The 23,184-nt window shown below is 45.1% G+C and overlaps 1 protein-coding gene across 8 annotated transcripts in view; it reads left to right on the top strand.

Moving 5' to 3' along the window:
• Positions 1-23,184, top strand: part of CACNA1I (calcium voltage-gated channel subunit alpha1 I) — a 164,612-nt gene that overhangs the window by 89,041 nt on the left and 52,387 nt on the right. For all 8 annotated transcript variants that reach the window (XR_010362403.1, XM_064420183.1, XM_064420179.1 and 5 more), the window contains 2 exons: positions 7,357-7,454; positions 22,382-22,541. Coding sequence is in view for 7 of the 8 variants with exons in the window: in XM_064420183.1 (XP_064276253.1) it covers positions 7,357-7,454; positions 22,382-22,541 (258 nt within the window). In the remaining variant the exon portion in view is untranslated. The remainder of the gene's footprint in view (positions 1-7,356; positions 7,455-22,381; positions 22,542-23,184) is intronic.

The following is a 23,184-nucleotide window of genomic DNA, read 5'->3' as shown; positions in this document are numbered from 1 at the left end:
TTTTTTTCCCCCTAAGCAGTGAAAACAGAGCTCAGCCTGTGTTCTGACTCTTGGTTTTTAAAAGTGAGGCCCCATCACTTGCATTCAGTCATCTGAGCTTGGCGAGTCCTCCTGGCTTTCTTATCACAGTGTGAAAACCTGCTTATGTCTTTTCGTATCATGTCTCTGAAACTATTAAGAAACTCTGACATTTTCTCTTAGTACACAGTTTGGAGAGAAATCTGAGTGTTCCAGGGTGTGAAATAATCACATTCCAGGCAGCAAGGGACCAGTCTCACAGGCTCTGGAAGCTTTCAGCGGCTTTTGCTTGCACAGCAATATTAAAAAAAAAGTAAAAAAAAATATTTTGTACTGGAGGGGGGAGAGTTGCAGGTTATTTTTTTAAGAATACAAAGCATCACAGCTCAGGAGCTGACTGTGTAATTAGTAACTGATCTATAACTCCCTGAGGAAATGTCTTTTTGCTAACAGAATTATAGACTCTTTATTATTATTATATTTTATAAATGTGGAAAAATAGTGTAATTTTTGCATTTCTTGTTTTACTAGCAAGGCTTTTTTTTTTTGTTACTTCTGTGTTTCAGTTTTCATGTCAGCAGAGAGTTGTCTTTTTGCAGCATAATGAGCTCTAAATTTAAAAGAGATAAGCAGGACTACTTAGCTGAGTACACTGTGGTTTGCAGAGCAATTTGGAAGCCTACTGTGTTATTCCACTTTTTCTGTGGTAGATGTTGAAAGGATTTTGGATCATCTCTTCAGGGTGCATGTTGAAGCCTGGCCCCAGAGGCACCATACTGTGCAAAATGGGTGCAAATGCACAGTTTGTTCTTCAGGTATCTATATCTATATAGATATATCTATTTATCCCAATAATGCTGATAGGAGGGTTGGTGCTGGGATCTGCCTGACAGCCTTATGCCTCCTGCACCACCATGTCCATACAGCAAAAGGTCAGGTACAAATAATGAAAGAGTCTTTAATTTTTGCCACAGCCTGCTGGACCTTTGTGGAAAGTAAGGATGTGGCTCCAGTTATAGATCAAAATGGTGGGGGCATGGGGCAGAAATCTTAAAAAAATAGGTCCTGGCTGGGAGCCCTTCTGGTCTGCCAAGGAGCATGCGTGCATCTGCTGGTTTGTGTGCATCCTGTGGCTGCAGACTCTGAGAGGAAGCAGCAGCCCATTGCTCCTGCCCAGTGTCTGGTCAGGCCCCACCAAAATCTCCTGGCCCTGCTTCTAATGTGTCCAGATGGATTTACAAGAGATTAGATTCATCTTCCAGCTCTCTTTGTGTACAAGCTCAGGCATGTCCATCCTTAGCAAGGGATGACAGGAGGAATCTTGAATGCCCCATGTGCCCCATGCTCTAGACCTTTATCTGTGTGCTCTTTTTCCTGCCACTCTTCCTCCTGCCCCATTGCTGTTACTCCAGTGCTGCTGGTCCCCACTACCCAGGCAGTTGTGGATTTTACTGCCTGCCTTCCCTTTCCACAGCATAGATTCAGCTGATGGAGTCTCAGGCAGCCTGGCCAGCCCTGTTCTCCACGTTCCCTGTCCATGGCTACACCTCTGGCCACAGAGGACCAGGGCTGTGTGGATCTAGTGATGCACGTGCCTTTTTTTACTTTCCTTCCCCTAGGGTAGATCAATTATGTAAGAGGGGAGATATGGGACCACTGGAGTTCATTGTCCAGTGCAAATTCCAGCTTTTCTCCTTCTTTGTACTGTAGCCACAGTTTTTGAAGCCAGAGCAGAGGCAATGAGACCACCTTCTCATCCTGCCATCTATGACTGAAGTGGAAGAACTTAGGGTTAAATCAGTCTCCCACCACCCCACAAACTCCAGGTGGAAGATTTGAGCTCATGTGTCAGGGGCTAGACATTCTGGTAAATGGAGAGATGTCAGCTCCAACCTTTGGCATGGACACCTGAATAAAATTTCAGTCAGGGAAAACTGATGGTCTTACGTTTTTCCTATGGACTCCTATGTTTTAGATCTTCAAAGTGGTAAAAATTCTAGTTTGCAAAATGTGATTGCCAGATCAAGGAGCCAAGGACAGAAGGACATATTCCTGTACATAGAAGACATTGATTAAATCCCATCTAGCCATGGTATAGTACACACCCATCTTTGACCCCTCACACAGCTGAGAAGCTGAAGGAATTCAGAGCAGAGACCAATCAAAGTCTTCTGCCCTGGTCATATCAGGTGCTCACAGAAGTAGGGATCAAATGGAAGTTCACAGGCAGAAAAAGCTTCATTTCCCATAGAGACCCATAGCAAGCCTGAAATTACAGCTAGAAAGTCACAGCCATGAAGTTTTTGGCTTCAGTGCCAAACCTAAATTTATTTGACAAAAATATGAAGTGATTAGTCTGCAGTTAATTAGATTTCAATTGAAAACTTCTATCAGAGAAGGGGAATTAGGCAGCTTTTGAATTTGACAAAAACATATTGGCTTTGTGTCATAAGAAAAATACTGCCTCAGTATTTTTCATGAATTATTTCAGAATAGGTTTTAAATATCATTTCTTGGCTGCTAATTTTCAGTAAACAGAAGTTCAGGAGCCAAGATTAGGAAAGTTAATAAGTGTTTAATAAAGGTATAAGGAGATGTAAATATGCAGAGGTAAATGGTAATGTTTGAACTGCTTTATTAATGGATTTCATTGAATGTAACTGCTAGGTAGCAGCTAACCAGGCATTGCTTAAGTATATTATCTCGGGTTACACATGCAGCAAATAAAGTCGGAATTTTCTGGACTCCTTAGGTGGCTTTTGTATTGTCACTATGTCTATTTTAGATAGGCTTAGCTTTATTCTCCCTCCTGCTGGTCAGTCTGCTCTCCTGTGCCAGGCACAGATCCATGCTGTCCCTGCATTTCTACTGCTGGACAGCGAGCGCTGCTCCTCCCGAGTGCCAAGGCAGATCCAGGCCCACTCTGGAGCTCGCAGGTGCACAGTACCAAAGAAGTGCCAAGCTGTAGCTGATGAAGCCATCCTGGTGCTGTTGAGGCCTTGAGAATTGAGGGTTTCCATGCCCCCATGTCCCTGTGTGCTCGCTGTCTGCTCCAGCGGCGTGACACGGGACAGAGGGACACAGACCAGGCACATTCTGGACAGGGTCAGTGTACTGACAAATTGCTCACATGTTCCCCTGCAGTTCCTCTGTTTAACTCCAGGTCCTTTGTGTGTTCAGCTGAGCAGATTTACCTAAATGGAAAAAATGTGAAGGAGAGTCAAGGGGCAAATGGAAAAAGTGGGAATTAAGAAGAAAGATTGAAATGAGAGGTGGCAATGTTGCAGGCAGGCATGCGTCAGAGGGATGTAAAGAGGCAGGAAGCAGGTGGGATGCCTTGAGGTGGGGAGGGAGCCAGAGCTCAAGCAGAGAGGTGTTCCCTGCCAGGAATCCCCCTGCTTCTGCAGGATGAGCCCCATGCATGCAGGCAGTGCCCCCGTCCCTTTTCCCACCCTGACGATGTTCCCAACATGCATCAGTCTTGAGCTGTGTGGTGTGAGGACACTGCCTGTGCCTCTTTTCCCTCTCCCCTCTCCTTCCACAAGAGTTTCATGTGGAAGGTTTTGAAAAAGAAAACCCCTAGCAAGGGAAGAATTACTGTAAATATTCAATTATCATGACAGCTCAGTGCACAAATTCCATCACAGATGAGAAGTTTGTCTTATTTAGCATAGTTTAAGCTTCTGAACCTGTCCTTCTATTCACCCATTCACACAAGGGGCCAGAAAATAGTTCAGTGATGCCAGAAATGAGCCGCTGTTTCCCTCAGAAGAGATGCATATCACCCTGTTCCCTCATGATAAAGGGGAAGGACTTACACCCAGCACATTCTTACACAGGGTTCTGCAGGCTGCTGATGTGATAAGGACCCAAAACCCAGCTTAACATGAGCACAATACACCTGACCCACCACCACAAGGTCTCTAGACACAGGAAATGTGAACCTCCTGAAATAAACCTGCTGGCATTTCTGACCGATCACTTCTTGCAATGAGTCCCTTTGACTCTGTGTCAACCTGATGTCACCCCCATGTATGGCATTAGGAAATGGGGTTCAGCCCAAACCTAGTTGAGTGTCCAGAGTTTCCAGGGCTGTCTAGAGAATGATAATAACAAGAAGAGCTGGGCTAGCAACCCCTGAAATGCTGCAGATGCCTGGAGACTCCAGCATAGTCACTTAGAGATCCTATTTCATTGGAGAATGGAGGCAATGTTTGGATTTTATCAGTTTTGCCTGCAGAGAAGATGGGTGGAGTTTTGATAATCAATGGAGTTTCAGTGCACCTTGGTCACCTGCATTGTGTGGGCAAGCTACTATTGCACAAAGAGAGGAGTGAACATAAGCTGATGCTGAAGTGATCTCTAGAAACAAAAAGGCAAAAATGAGCAGCCCAAATGCAAAATTACACTGGAATTGCATCGAAGTTGTTTGGATACAATCTGCATGACTACAATAGTCATATCTCATCTGCAGGGATTTAGGCATCCTGGATTTCTCTGCTATTACAGCCAAGACCAGGAGGCCTCACGAAGGACTGTAGGCAGAAGGGTTCTGTTAATCGAGCTGGAGCCTCCTAGGGCTGAGTTCATTTTTGTTACAAGATGCTCTCTGAAAGATTCACTGTTTGCCCTTTTCTAACCCATCCTTGGGAACAGCCTGCTGTTTTCCCTGGCAGTGTGATTGTCTGTTCAGCTTTTTTATCTGGCTACACTGGAACATAATGGCAGTAAATCTGTGACTGTGGCCACTGAGGGCTGCAGGAGGCTGGCTTGCTGCTGTCTGAACCACAGGGTTGAGTTAAGGCAGCATTTGTCTTGTGCTGAAAGGACCCACGGTCGCTACTTGATGACTGATAATTTTCTAGTGACACAGGAACTGCACTATAGAGGTGGCAGACTCATTGCAGCTAGGAGAAGAGAGTGATGTTCACTGGGTTACGGTTTCTCACATGCTGTAGACGCAAGAGGACAAAACCCAAATGGTTTAAAAACATTTTTATATTAATTTTGCATGGTTAAGGCCAAAAGAAGATGTCACCTCCATTTCATGTCACCCTAGCCCTGTGCTTTTCCCCTATGCTTGGTTTCTCTGGGTATTATTCAGAACTTCTCATTTGGCTCTTTGCAGCTCAGAAAAAAATACTTTCTGAAATTAGATGTATTTTGGGCCAACAGCTTACTTGGAATTTGACTCTTGTTTCAGGTTGTTCTGCTACTGCTCAATTTTTTTTTCTTTTTTTTCCCCTCTGAGGCAACCCTGATCTCTTAGGAGATAAATGTTTTTAGGGGAGAGGAAAGGAAGTTCAGTGGGACTTCACTAAGCTTGAGGCCTTTATGTTTCTGTGCATATACACACCCCACACCAGACTGCAGCGTGGGGGTTCCTTCAGTCAGGAAGCTGCTTCTGTGTGTCAGCTCTCTGTGAAGAGCTGCTAGCTCATGTCCTGGGAGCAGTACAACTCTGTCTGTAGTGTGCTTTGCCTGTAATTCCAAAGTTTCAGCAGGTCTGTCTAATTCTGAAGCAACAATGTGCTGATGAGACAGTCTTGCTTTATTTGGAGCAAGGTTGGGCAGTACTTACTCATGGCCCTTTCACTGTGTGAGAAGTTTTTGCACCATGCAGGGATGTCCTGTAGTCATCTCCACACGTTTTTATCTCTGTGTGTTCCTCCCCCTTTAGTACCTGTTTTCCAATTCCATCTGGCTGCATCCTAAGCCTCTGTCTATCACTAATTCTTTCTGTGGGCTGGTTGAACATTTCTGCTTGGTTTGGGGTCGGGGCTTTTTTTGGGCGTGGGAATATTTTGATTATCTGCATGAAATCCCTTGTCTCTTCTTCTGCACTTGGTATATGTGGAACTGACAGCTCCAGGGAGGTAAATGAATGCCACTGCATTTCAGAGGAAGAATTATTTCATGCAATTACCCTAAAAGTGCAGGAGAGAACAGACTGAAAGGAATGAGGGAGAGAAAGAAAGAGAGAATGAGAGAGGAAAATCACAACACTCCGACAGGTTTACCCCATCGTGTTTGAAAATCTATCACTCTGACAAGTCCCCTTTGTGAAAGGTAACCAGGCATTAGCTCTTCAAGGTCCTCTTGAATGGAGGGTAATCTGTAGAAGGATCAGTCCACTGCTTCATTTCACTCAATGCCTCTCCCTGATTATTTTTTACAGACTTGTTGTACCCCATTTCCCTCTCACTTTAGCTCTCATTTAATTCTCAGTGATTCCTGGTCAGGGGGATTTGGGTAAACTTTTGGCTGACTTGTGGGTCTTCCTGTATAAATTATGTTTTTGTTCTGAGAAAGGGTGCAGTAACAAAAGACTGTCCCCCCAAGCCCTTCCTCTCTCCTGAGTTTTGTTAAAGGGCCAAGGAAAAGGGAACATTTTGTAGTTTCATTATTCATGTCTGAGAAGAGATTCAGTAGAAGCAGTTTCTGTCCTGACTCTGCTGTTATTTCACCTGCCAACTTTGTCACCCTCTCGATCCCATGTGCAGACCAGAGTTACCCAAGACAAGCTGGTGACAACAGCCCATGTCTTCCTGGGGGCCTCATGCATCTCTGTTCATGAAAACATGTTCAAGAAAGATGATTTGAGGTCCTCAGGTGGAAATTTCTGGCCACCATTATAATTATATCATTATAATTATCAAATTATCATAATAATAATTTCCCACCGTGCTTTTAAAGAGACAGGACATTTGCCGTAGTGGGCAAGGAGATAACATTGGCTAAGGATTGCTGGGCCAGGTCACTTTCTGTCACCTGCACCTGCTGCTCTTGCAGCAAAGCCAATGCATGAGTCACAGCTCTTTGCACTTTGAGGTTATTTCCAGCACATGTTGTTGGGTTAGGAGAGCTAAGGTCTAGCATATGTCCTAAAATTAGGCTTTTCTCCTTTTGGTTGGTGTCAAAAAGGAGTGATTCACAGCCATGGGGGAAGTCTTTCCACCTAATCAAAGCAGTTAGTGCTTTAAGTGAGAGGGTTTATTTCTGTGTGAGATAAAGCAGGTTTAGCTGAAGCTGCCTCCCAAGATGCACCCTGCAGTGGGAGATGAGGGGAACACAGAGAGCACTCCTCTGTGCTGCAGGTAACTCCCAACAAAACTGGGCACATGGCTCCTGTCCTGCTGGCCCTGTGTGCAGCAGCCACCCCAGACATGTTCCCTGGCCAGGAGTGCCAGGATGAAGCTCAGGCTTCATCCCCATAACTTCCAGAAACCCTTCAATGAAGAAATTATAAACCCGGGGCTCAAGGAAAAATTCTGGATTCTTTTAAACTTTCTTTTTCTCTCTTTTTCTCTCTCTCCCCTTCTCTTTCCCCTCCTGCAGGATGGTGGAGTACTCCCTGGATCTCCAAAACATTAACTTGTCTGCAATCCGTACTGTCCGTGTCCTGAGGCCCCTGAAAGCAATCAACCGCGTGCCCAGTAAGTCGCGCTTCCCTCTCACCCCTCTCAGCTCTGCTTGTGGGGAGGACATGATCAACAAGGCTGCCTGTGCTGCTGGTGTCCCAGCAGGTACACAGTGAATAGAGGCTTCTGTGGGGTGTGTGCAGGCTTTTCCTCATCCCAGGGCCCAGATGTGTTTTTGGATGGGCAGGAAAACAACAGTCTCCCAGCGTATCTGCCCTGGTCATCCTTTGTGCATGGCCATGTTGATGGAACTTCAGGAACCGAAGGTGAACCATAAGCAGTAAATGGAAGGGGTTTTTCTTTCTCTTACTGAAAGACATCACAGGTTTAATGATGTCTGTAGCCTCAAAAAGGCCTGTATGCGAGGTCTGGAGAAGGATGAGCTTCAGGAATCAGGGAGAATTAGTTTGCTCAGGCTTTCACAAGACCTTCCAGATCTTCTCATCTGAAAAATTTTCGTGCCATTACAGGTTAGGGGCATGTAGCACTGACTAATTTTTTTTCCCTCCTCACCTTGTGCTTTGTATTCCCTCTTTTCTGCTAGCTATCCCCTCTGTGAGCTGCTGTGTGTGTATGAGCCAGGCCTGGGGCTGCCAGGGCTGTGCCCAGCCCAGATGTGTCAGCCCTGGGAGATTTTAGGCATTTCTTCTGCAAGTTTTTCAGTCTTACAGAATGGCAGGAAGTCTCTTTCCTGTTCTCCATAATCTCCCTGATTAGGCTGTCTGCAGTGGCTAGAACCTTGCCAGAGCTCTCCTAATCCTTCTCTCAAACTCAGATGCTCCTTTTTCTTTTCCAGACCTGAGAAATTTTGCACAGTTGACCTCCTAATCTGCATCATGTGTTTTCCCTTGTGCCAAAGTAATTTTCATGATGTCACCTACTTCTTGAACATGCTGTAGAGGTGGATTTCAGAGACTCTGGCTTCATGCAAAGCCTTTCTGTAAGAGGATCATGTCCCTCTTCCTGGATGTACTTTTATCTTTGAGCAATAGCTTTGAACAGAAGGTGCTGAAAGGTTTAAAAGAAAAACTGAGGCACATTCCTGTGTGCCCAGCATGGCAGAAGGGGACCAGACAAAAGAGCCACTGGTTGGGGCACTGACAGAACAGCCAGGAATGTGACAGGTCATTCATGGGATGATAAAGATGAGGTTCAGGAGATGCTTTTGGCTATTCATGGTCAGCAAAACAACCCCCCAGTCTGTCTCCCTCTCTCTGGCCCTTATCCAGAGAGGAGAGTACTGGGAACCAGCCCTGGTCTTGGGGTTGATGCCTTGAGAGGCTACGTGGAGCAGAGGCTAGATGGTGTTAAAGGAATAAAGTAGGTATTTATTAAAAGGCCTTCAAGAGATACACCTTGGGCAGTACAAGAGCCTGGCCACGGCTCCACCCAAGATGGACACCCGGTCACAAGTTTTCACACTTTTATAAGTTATGGTCCATTTATATATTGGGGTTAATTGTCCAATTTCAGCTGCAGGTTATGAAGTCCCATCCTCCCAGACTGCTCTCCTCACTTTGCTGTTGTTTACACTTTTTGGGCCTGAAGCTACAACAGTGTCCTTGGTTCTCTGGCTGGAAAAGGATTGTTTGTCTGACTGCCCTGGGAAGAGAACTTGCTAACACTTTATATGAAATTCAGAGTTATATACCAATGCAGTATAGAAGCTAGAAAATATGAAAGCTAAAACTGAAGGCATCACCTCTCTGTGAGGGGGTGGCCTGGAGGCTGTGCATGGCAGACTCACCCCTTCCAGGAAGATATTGGCAGCTATGGGAGAGCAGCACCATCCTCACGTTGTGCAGCCTCCTTTCCTCCCCAGTTCATCAGGCATGCCATGAGTTTGTGCTCAAAGGCTGCTTGGAGAGGCTGATCCCTGTTATCAGGATAGACTTAACCTTGGAGGCAAATGGAAACATCTGGAATGACATCCAATTAACTCTTACGGGTGTCTGCCATTTTAATTGCTGGACAAAGCAATTAAATTTTCTTCTGCCAGGAAGAGAGTTTGCCTGGCAGAAACTTAAGGCTTTCTATTAGCCCTATTTATCTCCTGGAACAGCCAGAGCTGCCCCAGGGAGGAACAGTGTGAGCCACGTCAAAACTGACCTGCTCCATCCATGCAGAGGCACCGGAGATGCTTTCCATCATCTTTCCTGACCTTTGCAGAGTAGATACCATTGAATTTTTCCTGGCTGTCCCTGCCCTGACACTGCCTGTTTGCTCTTTTCGTCAGTATAGAACTATATGTGTATGAAATTGATGCTGTTTTAATTTCCACTCTGTGGCTAAACCTTTATGTTTATTTTTCTTGCTACATAAATCTGTGGTTATATGCAGAGAATGTTTTGGAAGAAAGACATCCTGCCATTAATTAAAACAAACAAAAAAAAAGAAAACAGAAAGAAACTGGATTCCCTAGGAGAGGAAGCATTGACTTGAGGGCTGAAAACTAGCGAAGAGGCTGTAAACAAAGGTTTGTGATAAATGGGAAAGAGCTGCATTAGAAGAAGGTGCCTAGTGGGCTACAACAAACATAATTAATGGGACCTTTGGCCACAAATCTTTTTTTAATGTCTTTTTAAAGTTCTTCATTACTAATCTGAAGCAAGAGGAAAGTCTATTAGTGCAATGTACTGATGATACCAAGCTGGAAGTGCTGCAGGTGCTACCAAGGAAAGTGGGAAATAGGACAGCAGGAGGCAGAGGGAGATTGAGGTCGTGGCTGTGAGTGTGAGATGTCTGGGGAGAGGCAAGGAGTGGGGGTTATTGATCCCAAAGTTGATTGATTGATTCAGCCAAGTTCAAAAGGCTGTGGTGGGACAGGGGGGGTCAGTCTTCACCTTGGGCGTTTCAAAGGCTTCAACATGGTCCCTTCCAGGTAGGGACTGATTTCCACAGGGGAGTCTGGCTGTGTGGACTGAATAATGGCAGTTTATTATCAGAAGAATGGACAAAAATTATTAGGAACCTGACTGATTAGAATATGAGTGGAAGAGTGCTCAAGTGATCTGTCAGGCAGATTATTTAGTGCCCAAAGAACTCTACTAATCTACCAGTGTTTGAAAGGTCCATGTACTTACATGAGAAATTTCTGGAGAAGTTGAATAGAAATTTTGTACTACGTGAAGGAAAAAGAAAAAGGCAACAGAAAATTAGAAGAGAGAAAATTCAGACGGAATTTCTAAAGAAACTGTAGCAACATGGAAAATGTTAAATTTATTTTATATTCTTAGCAGGTAGGCAAGGCTGAAGCTTAAATGCCCAAATTCCCAAATTGGATGTGTCTAACTTCTGCTTATGTGTACTTATTTGTAACATGAAACTACTGAAAGCCCTTCCTCACAGTGACACTCCTGAGGCTTTGAAACAATATCACACAAAGAGCTGTCTAATTATATTTACTCATTATCTTTGGTACAAAGGATGCATGTAAGGATGTAAAGCCTCTCTGAATCATGACAGAAGAAAGGGACAACCAGTGTAACCAAAAGGTGATAAATGTCCATTGAGAATGACAGTTTCTACCCAGTTTGTAGTCAGCCTGTAAAACTCACTGCCACAGGAAGTGGCACTGTGCAAGCAAAGGAAGTAAAATGGGATTTTCCAATAGGATTTTCCCATCCTTGGAAGTGTTCAAGGTCAGTTTGAATGGGGCTTTGGGGGACTGGACTGATGGAAGGTGTTCTTGTCCATGGCAGGGAGGTTGGAAGTAGACGATCTTCAAGGTCCCTTCTAAACCAAACCATTGTGTGAGGACTCACATGGAGACACTTCTGGATTTCAAACATCCTTTGGAGCTAGAACTGATCTTTAGCTACCAGTTATCAGCAACTGACTGCATTTCTTGCAGTTCTCAGCAGGATGTGCTACTGACCATTTCAGGTTTCCTGTCTGAAGCAGTCTGGGGCTCTGCCCTGCCTGATCATTTCTCCATTCTCATGCCATATGTGGAGCATGCTAAGAAAACATGAAGCACCCTGGTCTTGTAATAGGTATCACACCTTCATTAACAGTCCCTCTTGTTCTGGCATTCCTGACTACAACCCCAGGAACTCTGCCTTTTGGGCTCGTGTTTGAAAATGCAGGAAATGAAAAATCAGATTGGTTGGTCCTATTGCCACGGGATTCAATTCCATGGCAATGAGTTGGTGTGAGAAGCCCTGAAAGTCACTGAATCAGTATAAAGAGTAAAAAAATACCCTCCAGGTCTCAGTCAGAGGTAGCTGCCTTCTGCTCTGGCCATGTCTGTGTCCTGGTCTTGGGGTGAAATTCCACATCCATTTGTTGTTATCCTTTTGTGATTGTGTTGCAGGTTGCTGGGTGAAATATTGCTCTTTGTGCTGGCTCTTTATTTGTCCCTTCTTCTCAAGGCACGGCACAAGGTTTGGGGGGGAGGCTGGTTTTATTTTTACCTGTTTTGGACCAGTGAATCTGTGATAATTTCTGATAATTTTAATTTCTTGCTCTTCTTTTATTAAGTTTTGTTTTTTTTTTTTGACATTGAAAAAGGAAATGTTTCTTCATTTTACTCTTTCTTGTCACATTGGCCTTATGCAAAGAAGAGCCCTGCATTATATGTGATGTCTTCCAGTTTCCACTTACAATTTAGTAGCTGATTCATCATTTGGAAGCAGATTTCTTCAGCTGGGTGCACTGTATGCAAGTGGAGGAATCTGTTGCAAAGCAACTTTACAGAGTAGAAAGTATACATATGTGCTAATACTTTGTCTGTAAGTACAGTAATATTTATTTGGAATTATAGGTATTAAAAAATAACATTATATGCTTATTATTTTGTGTGCAGGAAATAAAATTTCAGACCTGTGGGAAGTTCTGCTTTTTCTAAATGTTTTTTTCAGTCAGAACAAAAATAATATTTTCCCATCCTTTTTAATGCAGCTTTATGCTGCCTAATTTTAGATTTTTTTTCCATTTAATATTTTTTCCTATATTGGGTCCTGACAGAAAAGTCTAAAAAATCAGAAATCCTTAATCATGCCATTCTAGTATAAGAATGCTTTCTTCTCTTCTTGTTCTCCTTTTCTTTTTGCTAAACATTTTAATGACTACTGCAGTGTTTTTATTTCAATCAAATTGCAGTTTTTTTCCTAGTACAAGTGCTGTGTGTAAAAAATCTTGATCTAGTTCCATTTTTCTTTTTTAATGATTGTAATTATAGTAGCTCCATGGGTCCAAACAGACTGGAGTTCTCTCCTTTTCCTCTATGGATCTCAAAGATATAAACCATGGCTTGTTATTTTTAGTCTTTCTTATGTTTCACACCAGGTTAGTGGGACCCAGTGAGTGTCACCAGCAGACTCAGGAATACAACTGACATCTCCTAACTCCTAGCTCTGCACTCCTCTCACTAGACCAAAGCCCCAAAATAAAAATAATCCGAACCATCTGAGTGCTGAAATGGGAAAAGCAGATGTTTAACCTGCAAATGCCTGCTTTAAATCTGTATTCCACACCAAGGTACCTGTGCTTGGCACTGTAACAGTGCCTAAAACAGAGTAAGCTGGCTACGAACCCCGCACTTGGCATGGGGGAAAAGTGATGACATTTACTTCTCTAAATGTGTTTTTGAAGAACTAATTTCACTGATGAGCGTGTGTGAAATGAGCTTCTGACTGAGATATATGAGGCTGTAAAACAGTCTCATTTGCAGCTAGATCAGACAAAAACCAAGCACATTTGACAGGCACAGTCCTGCCCTAGCAGTTGGAAATGCAAACAGATTATGGAATTCCTCTTCTAAGTGCCCCCCATGGGGTCTTTGCTTCAGATGCTTCAGTGTTTTTGCTTCTTCTCTTCCAAAGAGAAGAAGCAAGAGGACTTGCTTCTTCTCTTCCAAAACCTATCCCCTTTCAAAAGTGTATTCTTCCAAATTACTCTTTTGGAAGTACATTTTTCCCCCTCTCTCAGATTTATTTGTGAAGCAGTAGCTAAAACTCAGATACTGTTGATTTTTCCAAATATTTAAACTTACCCAACTCACAGTTCTTTGTATGAGGTGCTCTGTAAACACTTATTATCACACCTCAGTGACAAACAAACCACACTCTCAACCATGTGCTAATGTGTATGCCCACAGATTTATCCACACACAGCCCGAGCAGGTTAGTGAGGGCACAGGAGTGATGTTCTCTGGCAGCACCCATACGAAAAAATTAAGAGGTCACAAAGCCCTGTTCGCTCCCTGATCAGGCTGTGTGCCTGAAATGTATTTAAAGGTGAAGCTGTCAGCTTCCTGTGGGGGACAGATCAGAGATGGAATTGTACTCAGAGCTGCACTATCCTGTATGTGCAGCTCTTTATCAAGTGTCTTTATCAAGTCAAGCCCTAAATTAGATGGGCATACCCAGGATAAAGGGAAACCGTGTGAAGGGGAGCAGAGCAGAATGAAGATAATACAGACCAGGACATAGAAGAAGGGGGGTTGGATAATACAGACCAGGACATAGAAGAAGGGGGGTTTGAAAGAGAAATGCACAGGAGGCAAGTGGTGGGGATTGCCTGGCACAGCAGACAGAGGCCTGATGCACCTCTGTGTGTAGGATAATGCAGAGAAGTGGCGGGGAGGAAATCAAAACTGATACAAAGATAAGGACAACATAAAGAAGATTTGTTGACTCACAAATATACTGGATGGGTTTGCAAAACAATGCATCTCTGAAGCTTGTTAACAAACCAACTGATCTGTAACCAGACCCACATTTTGCAGTGCTCATAGAAGCCTAAAATGGTTTGGGTTGGAAGGGACCTTAAAGATCATCTCGTTCCAACCCCCCAGCTGTGGCCAGGGACACCTTCCACTAGAGCAGGCTCCTCAGAGCCCCATGCAGCCTGGCCTTGAACACTTCCAAGGATGAGGCATCCACAATTTCTCTGGATGTTCCAGTGCCTCGCAACTCACAGTAAACAATTTTTCCTGTACTTAATTTAAGTCTTCAGTCACTGAAGACAGGCTCCAATTTTATTTACTTCTTGTCTGATCTCAGTGCTGTTTTTCATGTGGATTACAAGTGTGCAGTGTATTGCCAGGTGTTTAACTGGGTAATCGCAGTAAATTTTGGAGAAAACCCCCAAAAGATAATGAAAATTATAATCCTTTGTTAATGTAAACCTTAATGCATCATGGCAAGGAGCTGGGAAACACTGAAATGCAGGAAATAGAGACTTGGAAATGCTTTGTATTTTTTGATACATTGATTATTTTCTATTTTTTGTGGTCACAGGTCATAGGAGAAAGTAATATTTCCTTCTCTGAACCAGTCCACTTCATTTTAGGATTATTAGCAAGTATTCAAAAGTCACTAATTGTGGGCTGTAGGATATTCAGATGGCTTTAAAGGCATGAGATTTGAAAAAGGAAAAAACAATGACAGATTATAATAATTTATTTTTCACATGGCTTTTAGACCTTTGTATCTGTGAGTCATATCTTTTTTTTTTCCACCCATAGTAGTGGGGAATAAAAACTTCTCTCTTTTTTTCTTTTTTTTTTTCCTTTTTGGCTATAATCTGAGATTTTCAAGTCATAGCAAGATTTCCCACCTGAAGGTTTCTGCCATGCATCCAAAGACTGATGATAAAAAACACAAGAGTCTGTAACAACACTTCAGAATTTGTGTTAGTGAAAGTAAAGCAAGCCTGGAAAAAACCAAACCAAAACATTACAGAAACCAGTCACAGAAAGACCTTTGATGGAATCTTTATTTCTCCCTTCTCCTGCAGGGGAACCTGCAGAGCCAGAATTTTAAAAAATGCTTAGTACCTCACAGCTCCCATTGTGACAATTCTGCTGCCTGTTCAAACAAGCTCAGCCTCCAGTGTACACAGCAATCACGAAAGCCTAGCCATGTATTTTGCTGCCTAAATGGGAGCTGAGCTGTTTTGCAAAATCTGTCCCATGGGACCTATCAAGCAATGGATACCATGGAAATGTGAGCAATAATGACAGTGTATTATGGGGTGAATGATACTGTCATATCACACTAATGCAAATTAAACTTTGTGTGTGTGGGCAAGGCAATTTACAATCATAACCTTAAATTTCTCTATCTTTGTGTATTTTGGGACCGATTCTCCTGTTCACACTCATTTCACGTAATGTCGTGTCATTGCCTGCAGTAGAAAGAAACATGATTCATGCTAGTGACAGCAAGAGGAAATTAGTCCTGTTAAATCTTACCCAGAAGTTGCATTAATGCTGTTTTACATAATATTTTGCATTATTCTGTCCCACTTAGCACTAGAGATGTGTAAAGAGCTTAAGGATATTTACAGAATAGGAGGCAAGTGGCTCGCAGCCACAGCACTGGAGTTGACTTTTGTCCCTGGTGTTAGGTGGCTCCTGCAATTCTGAAAGAAAAGCTGGCACTGTATGTTTTTAATAGACTCTCCTCTGAAAGCGAATGCAGTCATCACTGCAGTGATAAATGGGGGGGAAAAAATGAGCTGATCAGTGAATGAACTACTGTAGCAGGTGGTAGTAGGTGTTACTTATTAGATGTTCAGTATTACAAAAAAGAACAGAATGACAGTAATCCCCCAGAGAGACACCTCTCTAAGAAATAATCTGACACCTGTCATCACTTTCCAAGACAAGGTTGCTTAACAGTCCAAAGCTTGCAAGGGGATAATGGCAAGACAGTGAAGCAGGGGGCTGCTGACTGGGACCTTTGCCTGCATGCATTTCTGCTCATGTCATGGATTATGTGGCTACCAACCATGCTGTGATGGCATGTACTGAATGTGACTGCTTGTGGAGGAGGAGTTTTTGGTTGTTATCTGTGAACCTTAGCTGGGCTTACAGCATCTATCATAAGGTGGAGTCTGCTGCAGAGTTTGGTGTCTCCTTCTTTTTGGATGACAGAAAAGCTTGGACTCTTTTCCCAGAAGTGTCAGCATTTAGGTGTCAAGGTAAATGCTCTGGATTTTGCTCTGCTCTCTTTCTTGAGGCCTCTGCATCCATAGGGTCAGGTCTGCAATTACGAGGTTCATTTCTGAGCTTGCTTCTTCACATCCCCTGGCAGCACCACCTGAGCCCCCTTTGGCAGCCTGCTGAGCACTGTGGCTCTGCAGTGCCTGTGTGCTTATTTGCTCCTCTTCCCCTCCAAGGAAAAGAGCTTATCACTGGTTTCATTTGCACTCTCTTTTCAGTGGTTGTTTTAGCTGAACATCTATCGGGAAGTGTTTTAAGTGGTGCATTTTTCTTCCCTTCTTACTTTCCTTTTTCATGCTCATGACCTGACCTGGTCTGTATCTTGCTCTCTGACTGTAAAGAGGTGAGGTCTTTGTTAGTCCCTGGATCCCAAGGGAATTGCTTCTAGAGCCTTGGAGCAAGCTTAAAGAGATTTTTTGTCTTCTTATATGAATGTACTCTAAACCTAGTCTGGAAAGCTCTGTTCCAGCAGGGTGAGGCTCTGGCCAACAAGTATTTTTCTGGAGTTTCTCTCTTTTGGCTACCTCAGGCTTAAGCTGAGAAGTACCTTGAAGGTAAGGACTAGGGGCACTTAACGTTTGAGTATTCCAAGGGAAGTCATTGTATGAAGATGAGGATTGGTATGCTCATGCTACTGAAAAAATGAACAACAGCTCTCTGTACTGGTTGAAGCTTTTTAAGTGCTGGAAACGTCATGTTTTGATCTCTTCTGTGGTTACACTGGGGAGTGAGAAAGATAATTTGAGGTTATGTCATCAACAGGCTGTGTAGGATGAGGTGCCTGAGCCAGTCAGGGATGCTAAAAGGCTTTGCTTGTAGTAAGGCAAGAGTGGGGATTTGGTAAGGAGCTGACCAGTGCTCCTGAGCTATGGATCATGCTGACCTTCAGCAAGTGCTAAACCCCCAGCTCTAAATGTACCCTGCAAACACACCCAGAACATGACAAAGAGATTGATGGGAAGACTTTGCTTTTCTCTGAATGAGCCCAGGGTGTCTGGGGCAGTTTTTCCTTAGCAGCACAAGTGGCTTAAGGTCTCTCAGTACCTCATACTGTCTGTCAAGTGGACCAGTCTTTCCACAGAGTTGATTTAATTTGGGTCTGGCCATCCACCTGGACACACTCTCTCTCTTGCCTTGGTGCAAAGCAGGTGGTGATGGTTTGCAGTGAATGAACCTGGCTTTGCAGCTGGAGGACAAAGCATCTGGAGCTGCATGCTGGCTCTTCCAGCTGAACTCCTTTAGCTTTGCATGTGTTGTTTGCAGAAGAGGCCTCAGCTGGAAGGAATGCATCAAAGAGAAAAGATCTGCGTGGCAAGGGAAGCTGTGGTTATAGTACAGGTCAGCTTGGCAGTGTGTCTGCTGTTGGACCCACAGCTGATTGGTGTCTCTTGGTAGTGTTTGGCCCAAGCTGGAGCTGATGTTTATGAATGCAATGTGTGAAATGACAGCTAAGCCTCGGGTCAGCAGGAGATCAGTGAGGATGGCCACAAGTTGGAGCACCAGCTTGCACTGTGCACACAAACGGAGATTATTTAACTACAGGGGTTGGCTGCAAAATTAAAAAAAAAAAAAGAAGAAGGTGCGCGTCTCTGTCTGTGTACTTTCTGCACAATCTATCTGCTGGACTGGTTCCTCGGTTCTGAAAATTTCCATAAAGGAGCATGCACAGGAGAATCCTGCCAACCCCATGCTAGCTGGATGGACTGCCATGTGTCCTGGGGCAGGGCAGGAAGGAAAGAAGGCACGCTTGGACAAGCAGCCTGGCTGAGGGACATAATGACCCTCCAGTTTCTGCATTCTGCAAAATGTCCTGCCAGCTACAGTCATAAGTACTGACGGGAAGGAGATTTGGGTTTGTTCCAGTTAAAATGACAACTGGGAGCTTGGTCCGCGATGCAGGTGAGATGGGAGCTGAGGATTATGTTCTCCTCCACCTTTACCCCAGGCGAGGCAATGACTGCCTCAAACCGCGATCTCCTTTTGACTTCACGTGCCTTGGCTCTGTCCCTCACGCTATAGCTGGGGCGGACTGAAAGCCTCAGAGCTGAGAAAGAACAGGGCTTCTCACCCCCCCTCAGCCAGTCCCGTTCGTGTCACAGCGTGATTAGCGCCAGGGAGTGAATCAGCTCGGCTGTCCTGGCGCTCGGGAGGAGGCAGGCGGGGAGAGGGCGAAGCGGCAGCGCTGCCGAGCCCCGGCGGTGCCGGGCACAGCTCCCCGCAGCGGGGCTCGGTCCGGCCCTGCCCGGCCCGGCCCAGCCCTGTCCGGCCCAGCCCGCTCGGCCCCGCCGCCGCCGCGCTCCCCTCCGGGCGGGCACGGCAGGCGAGTGCGCTTAGGCAGGCTAATCAGGGCTGTAGCGAGTGTCGGGACGGAGCTGGGGTCATTGTAGTGTCTGCTGGATTTGTCAGGAAGGGCCTCTGGGTGCCACCAGGATGAGACAGATGATTTACTTCCGAACCACGGAGGGAGCTCGGAGGCCTTGCTCAGCCCTGTGCTTCCTTCTGATGGTCACTTCCAGCACTTCTCTCACCCTCCCACCATTTCTCATCCCTGTACATACTTTCCCCCCATCTCCTGCTGTGTTTGAGTGGTGAACACCCCTGTGGCTTTGCTCCTGCATGATATCTTACGAGAAGCAGCCCTGCCTTCAAGGTACGATCCAACACCTTTCTCTACTCCTAGCTCAAGGGCATGGGTGAGCAGCAGGGAACCATTGTGTGAGCATTGTTTCCTTCCTTGGATGCCCACAGACAGGGCCATTTCATTTCCTCCCTTCCCCTGGTCAGAGTGAGTGGAGAAAAGATCTTTCAGAGCCCACACCTGGCACTCATGAATATTTAATGTTTCTTGCTTTTATTTCCCTTGAAGAGCAAAACCTTTTCATATTTGATGCCCTGGAAGGCTGTTTGGTTGCTGAATGTTGTTTCATCAATGCTGTCCCTCCTCGCCTTTCCTCCAGACTGCCCAGCCTCTCTTCCTTTCTCTTCTTGAGCAGTGTTCCCTTTTTTACAAAGGATGCTTCAGAAAAGGTCACTGTCCCTTTCATATTCCCTCCTTACTGTGAGCCAGCACGGCTTCTGCTCTGCCAATGGTAAAGGACAAATGGGGAAAGGCAGCAGTGGGGAGGGAGGCCAGGAAAAGGGTGCACAGAAGCTGAGGAGCAGCACAGAGGTAGACAGGAGTTGTAGGCAGAGCAAGAGAAAAATGGCTGAGCAGCACGTAGAGGCAGCAGAAGGTGGGAAGGAGGCAGCAGCAGGATTTTGATGAAGGGGCTTTCCAGCACCTTTCAGAATTTGTCATTCAAGATGTACAGGTATTGCTGTGGATGGCAGCCTGTCCAGCAAGGACCCTTTGGAAAAGGGAGGCATCCCAATTCCCCAAAACAGAATACTCCCAAAGCTGTACTTCCCATTTCACTGTCCAGCTGTTGTTTTAGAGACCCCATTATTTTAGCCACCAGCTTCTATGGTAAATCATCACCTATTGGCCTTAGGCTATTCAGCCTTTCTCCCTCTTTCTCCTGCAATTGCAACTGATGTTTGAATGCTTGGGTGGGTGTAGATTCAGTGTTACTGCTTTTGAAAAGCCAATCTCATATCCACAGTCAACATCAATGGGAAGAAAAAGATGAATCTGTCTAACTGGAAAATTAACAAAAAAAAAAAAAAAAAAAAAAAAAAACAAAAACCCACAACCAAAAACCCAAACTGGTTTCCTCTGGACTTAGAACCTGTTAATGCTGAAATTCTTTGTGATGTGGAAAGGATGCCAGGTGGTAGAGCCACCTGCCAGTTCTTGGGTCATGGCCCCACGCACCCCATGAGGGCCTAACATGGGGGCAATAGCTATGATCTTGGAGCTGTGGAGAGCATAATCTTACCATCAGTAATCCTTCTGAGAGTCAGCATGGAGAATATATGGGCAGGCAGGATTCCAGTTTCCAAGAAAAAGGCAGGCAAGTTTTGCACTTGCTTTTTCTTGGAACATAGACAAAATCAATTTTTGTAAATTCTGACCCAACAAGGATGCTGTCTGTATAATTCTGGTGGGTATGTCTGTTTTGTCTCTTCTGCATTTCAGCATAAGGGCAGCCTCATCTCTCCCATTACCCAGCTCTGAAATGGAGCTAGCATCAATTGATCTGAAAAACACCATCCCCTCCTGCAGCATTACTGGCACAGCTTCCCATGTCACTTGGCTCTCCCTAAAGTACTGACCAGGACAGTTTATGGGAACTACTGAGCTCTTTCTGTGACACAACATTAATGCTGGGAGCACGTAGCACTACAGTGAGGGTGTCTTGAAGTCCCAGTGCTGTCCAGAGCATTTCTCCAGGGCCCAGCTGGTCTCAGTGGCTGTGCTGTTGGACTTGGTGTGCTGAGAGGTCAGAGAGCTGCCAGTGACTCAGGGCACAGTGAATGGCTGGAGCTGTGTCCCTCATGTAGTTGTCTAGAAGCTGCCTCATGTGGTGACTGGTGACCCAGCTGGACAGGCAGGCAGCAGGGCTTAACTACTGCTCCACAGCCTGGTCTTAGAGCTAGTGCCATCATCCCTTATCCTTCATGATCCCATGGAGGCACCAATGAGCATCATCTCCTTCCTGCACATCATGTACCTGTAAATACCACTCCTGTCTCTTCCACCCCACTCTGTCTCCAAAGCATTCTCCACTAATCTAAACCAGTCTGCTGTTCCACAGCAGGCACACTTCTCCCTCTTCCTTCAGTGTTTGTGAATTCCATGCCTGCCTGCCCCACCACAGGTGCCACTTCCCTCCCCTCTCTGTGGGGTGAGCAGTCTGGGGAACAGACACGAAGCATAATGTATAGTATTGGGTGGTAATTACTTGGTGCTGGGCACACAAGGGAGATTATCCTGTGCCTCAGAGGACTGTCAGAGAATCCTAATCCTATCTTCCCCTCCTCTTTCCCCTGCCACTGCCATCTGAAGCAATGAATTGGTTATAAATACCTTATTAGCTAATTATTTGCTGGCCTACACGGAACATCTTCAGTGAAGGAAGTCTCTGGGTATCTGAGGGGGGACCTCCATGGAGACAAGGAGAGACAACATCATGAGGTGTGCACAGGGATAAAGGCAGTACTGTGATGCTCAGAAGAATTTCTAGGCTTTCACCATCCCTGGAGAACAGAGGAAAAGCCATTAGCTCCATGGAGAAATGGACTATGTTTACCCCTACTTGTGGCTGTGTGCTAAAGAGCCAAGGGGAAAATAAAACCACAGGAATAATTCATTAGGTAATTAGAGAGTAAAAAAAAAAATTTTTTTTAAACATTTTCACTGGGCAGAGATTCTGTGCTGGAAGCTTTTTGGGCTGTGCCTGCTACTTGTATGCTCCAGCCCCACTGGGGCATGAGGACTAGCCAGGGGAGGAAATTGTGGTTTTTATTACTGTCTCCTGATGATACTGTAACTGAAAAAGACCCAATTATCTATGCCAGTTTATATGTTCTGAAAAGGTTCATCCTGCTGGCAGGCTGGCCTTGGTCTGTCCATGCAGGTCTGTCTCACAGGCTGCAGGATGCAGTTGCTGTGCTGAAATGACTTTCAATTGGAGCCATTGGATAATGGAGCTGTTGAGCTGACATGCCCCTTTGGGACATTGTCACTCTGTTGTCCTTCTGCAGGGAAAGAGGAGAGAGGTATGCCAGTCAGATAGCTGATGGCACCAAAAGTCTCATTCTCTTTCCTTCTCTGCTGCAGATGGAGGCCTAAGGTTAAGAGATCACAGCAGCTCTGCTGGCTGCCTGTCAGCAGAGGTTAGGACAAGGAAGGGCAATAACAATGAATCTGGCCAGGTTTGGACAGTGGTTAATTTCTGACACTCTGCTTTTATTTTCATGGAGCTTTTTGCTTTTATTATGCATACCTTGTGAATTTCTTTCCTTTTCCTCTCCTTTCCTTCCTCTGTCCCTTTCTCTATCCCCGTGTCCCACACTTGCTCCTTCTGGTTCTCTTCTCCCCATGCAGGCATGCGCATCCTTGTGAACCTGCTGCTGGACACCTTGCCCATGCTGGGGAACGTCCTTCTTCTCTGCTTCTTTGTCTTCTTCATCTTCGGCATCATTGGGGTGCAGCTGTGGGCTGGGCTGCTCCGCAACCGCTGCTTCATGGAGGAGAACTTCACAGTGTGAGTGACTGGAGACAACTTCCTTTCCTTTTCCTTTTCCTTTTCCTTTTCCTTTTCCTTTTCCTTTTCCTTTTCCTTTTCCTTTTCCTTTTCCTTTTCCTTTTCCTTTTCCTTTTCCTTTTCCTTTTCCTTTTCCTTTTCCTTTTCCTTTTCCTTTTCCTTTTCCTTTTCCTTTCCTTTTTCCTTTCCTTCCTCTCATGCCTTCTGCCAGGCCCTCTGTGCATCACGTACTCCAAGTGCGAGGTGTTGGTCACATCTTGCAGTAGAAAGGGACAGTGGGCAAAGACAGCTGCTTTTCTTGTGTCTTCATCTCAGGTGTCTGGGCTCATTTGGATTTGATGAAGGCTCAGGTTAGCATGGCTGTCCCCTCCAGCCATGCCTAGTAATAGAGAATGGTGCTACACCCAGAAAGAAGTGAAACCCTGAAGCATGCCATCGAAAGATCCTGAACCTGCTCCCTCTTGACAATGCTCACAGGAGTCTTACAGAAAGCCATAGTGCTGCCTGATGCATCCGGAAGCATCTTTGACACCTCCAAAATGGAGCTGGGTTCACTGTTTCAACAGCAGTGCATTACCCTTGGAGGGACACTGAGAAATTTCTAGAAAACTTCAGGAGTAGAATTGCATATGGGCGGTGGCAT

The sequence above is a fragment of the Passer domesticus genome, chromosome 5 (assembly GCF_036417665.1).
Source record: "Passer domesticus isolate bPasDom1 chromosome 5, bPasDom1.hap1, whole genome shotgun sequence".
NCBI lineage: Eukaryota > Metazoa > Chordata > Aves > Passeriformes > Passeridae > Passer > Passer domesticus.
Note: the sequence above shows the minus strand (reverse complement) of the source record. Positions and strands in the feature narration are given on the sequence as shown.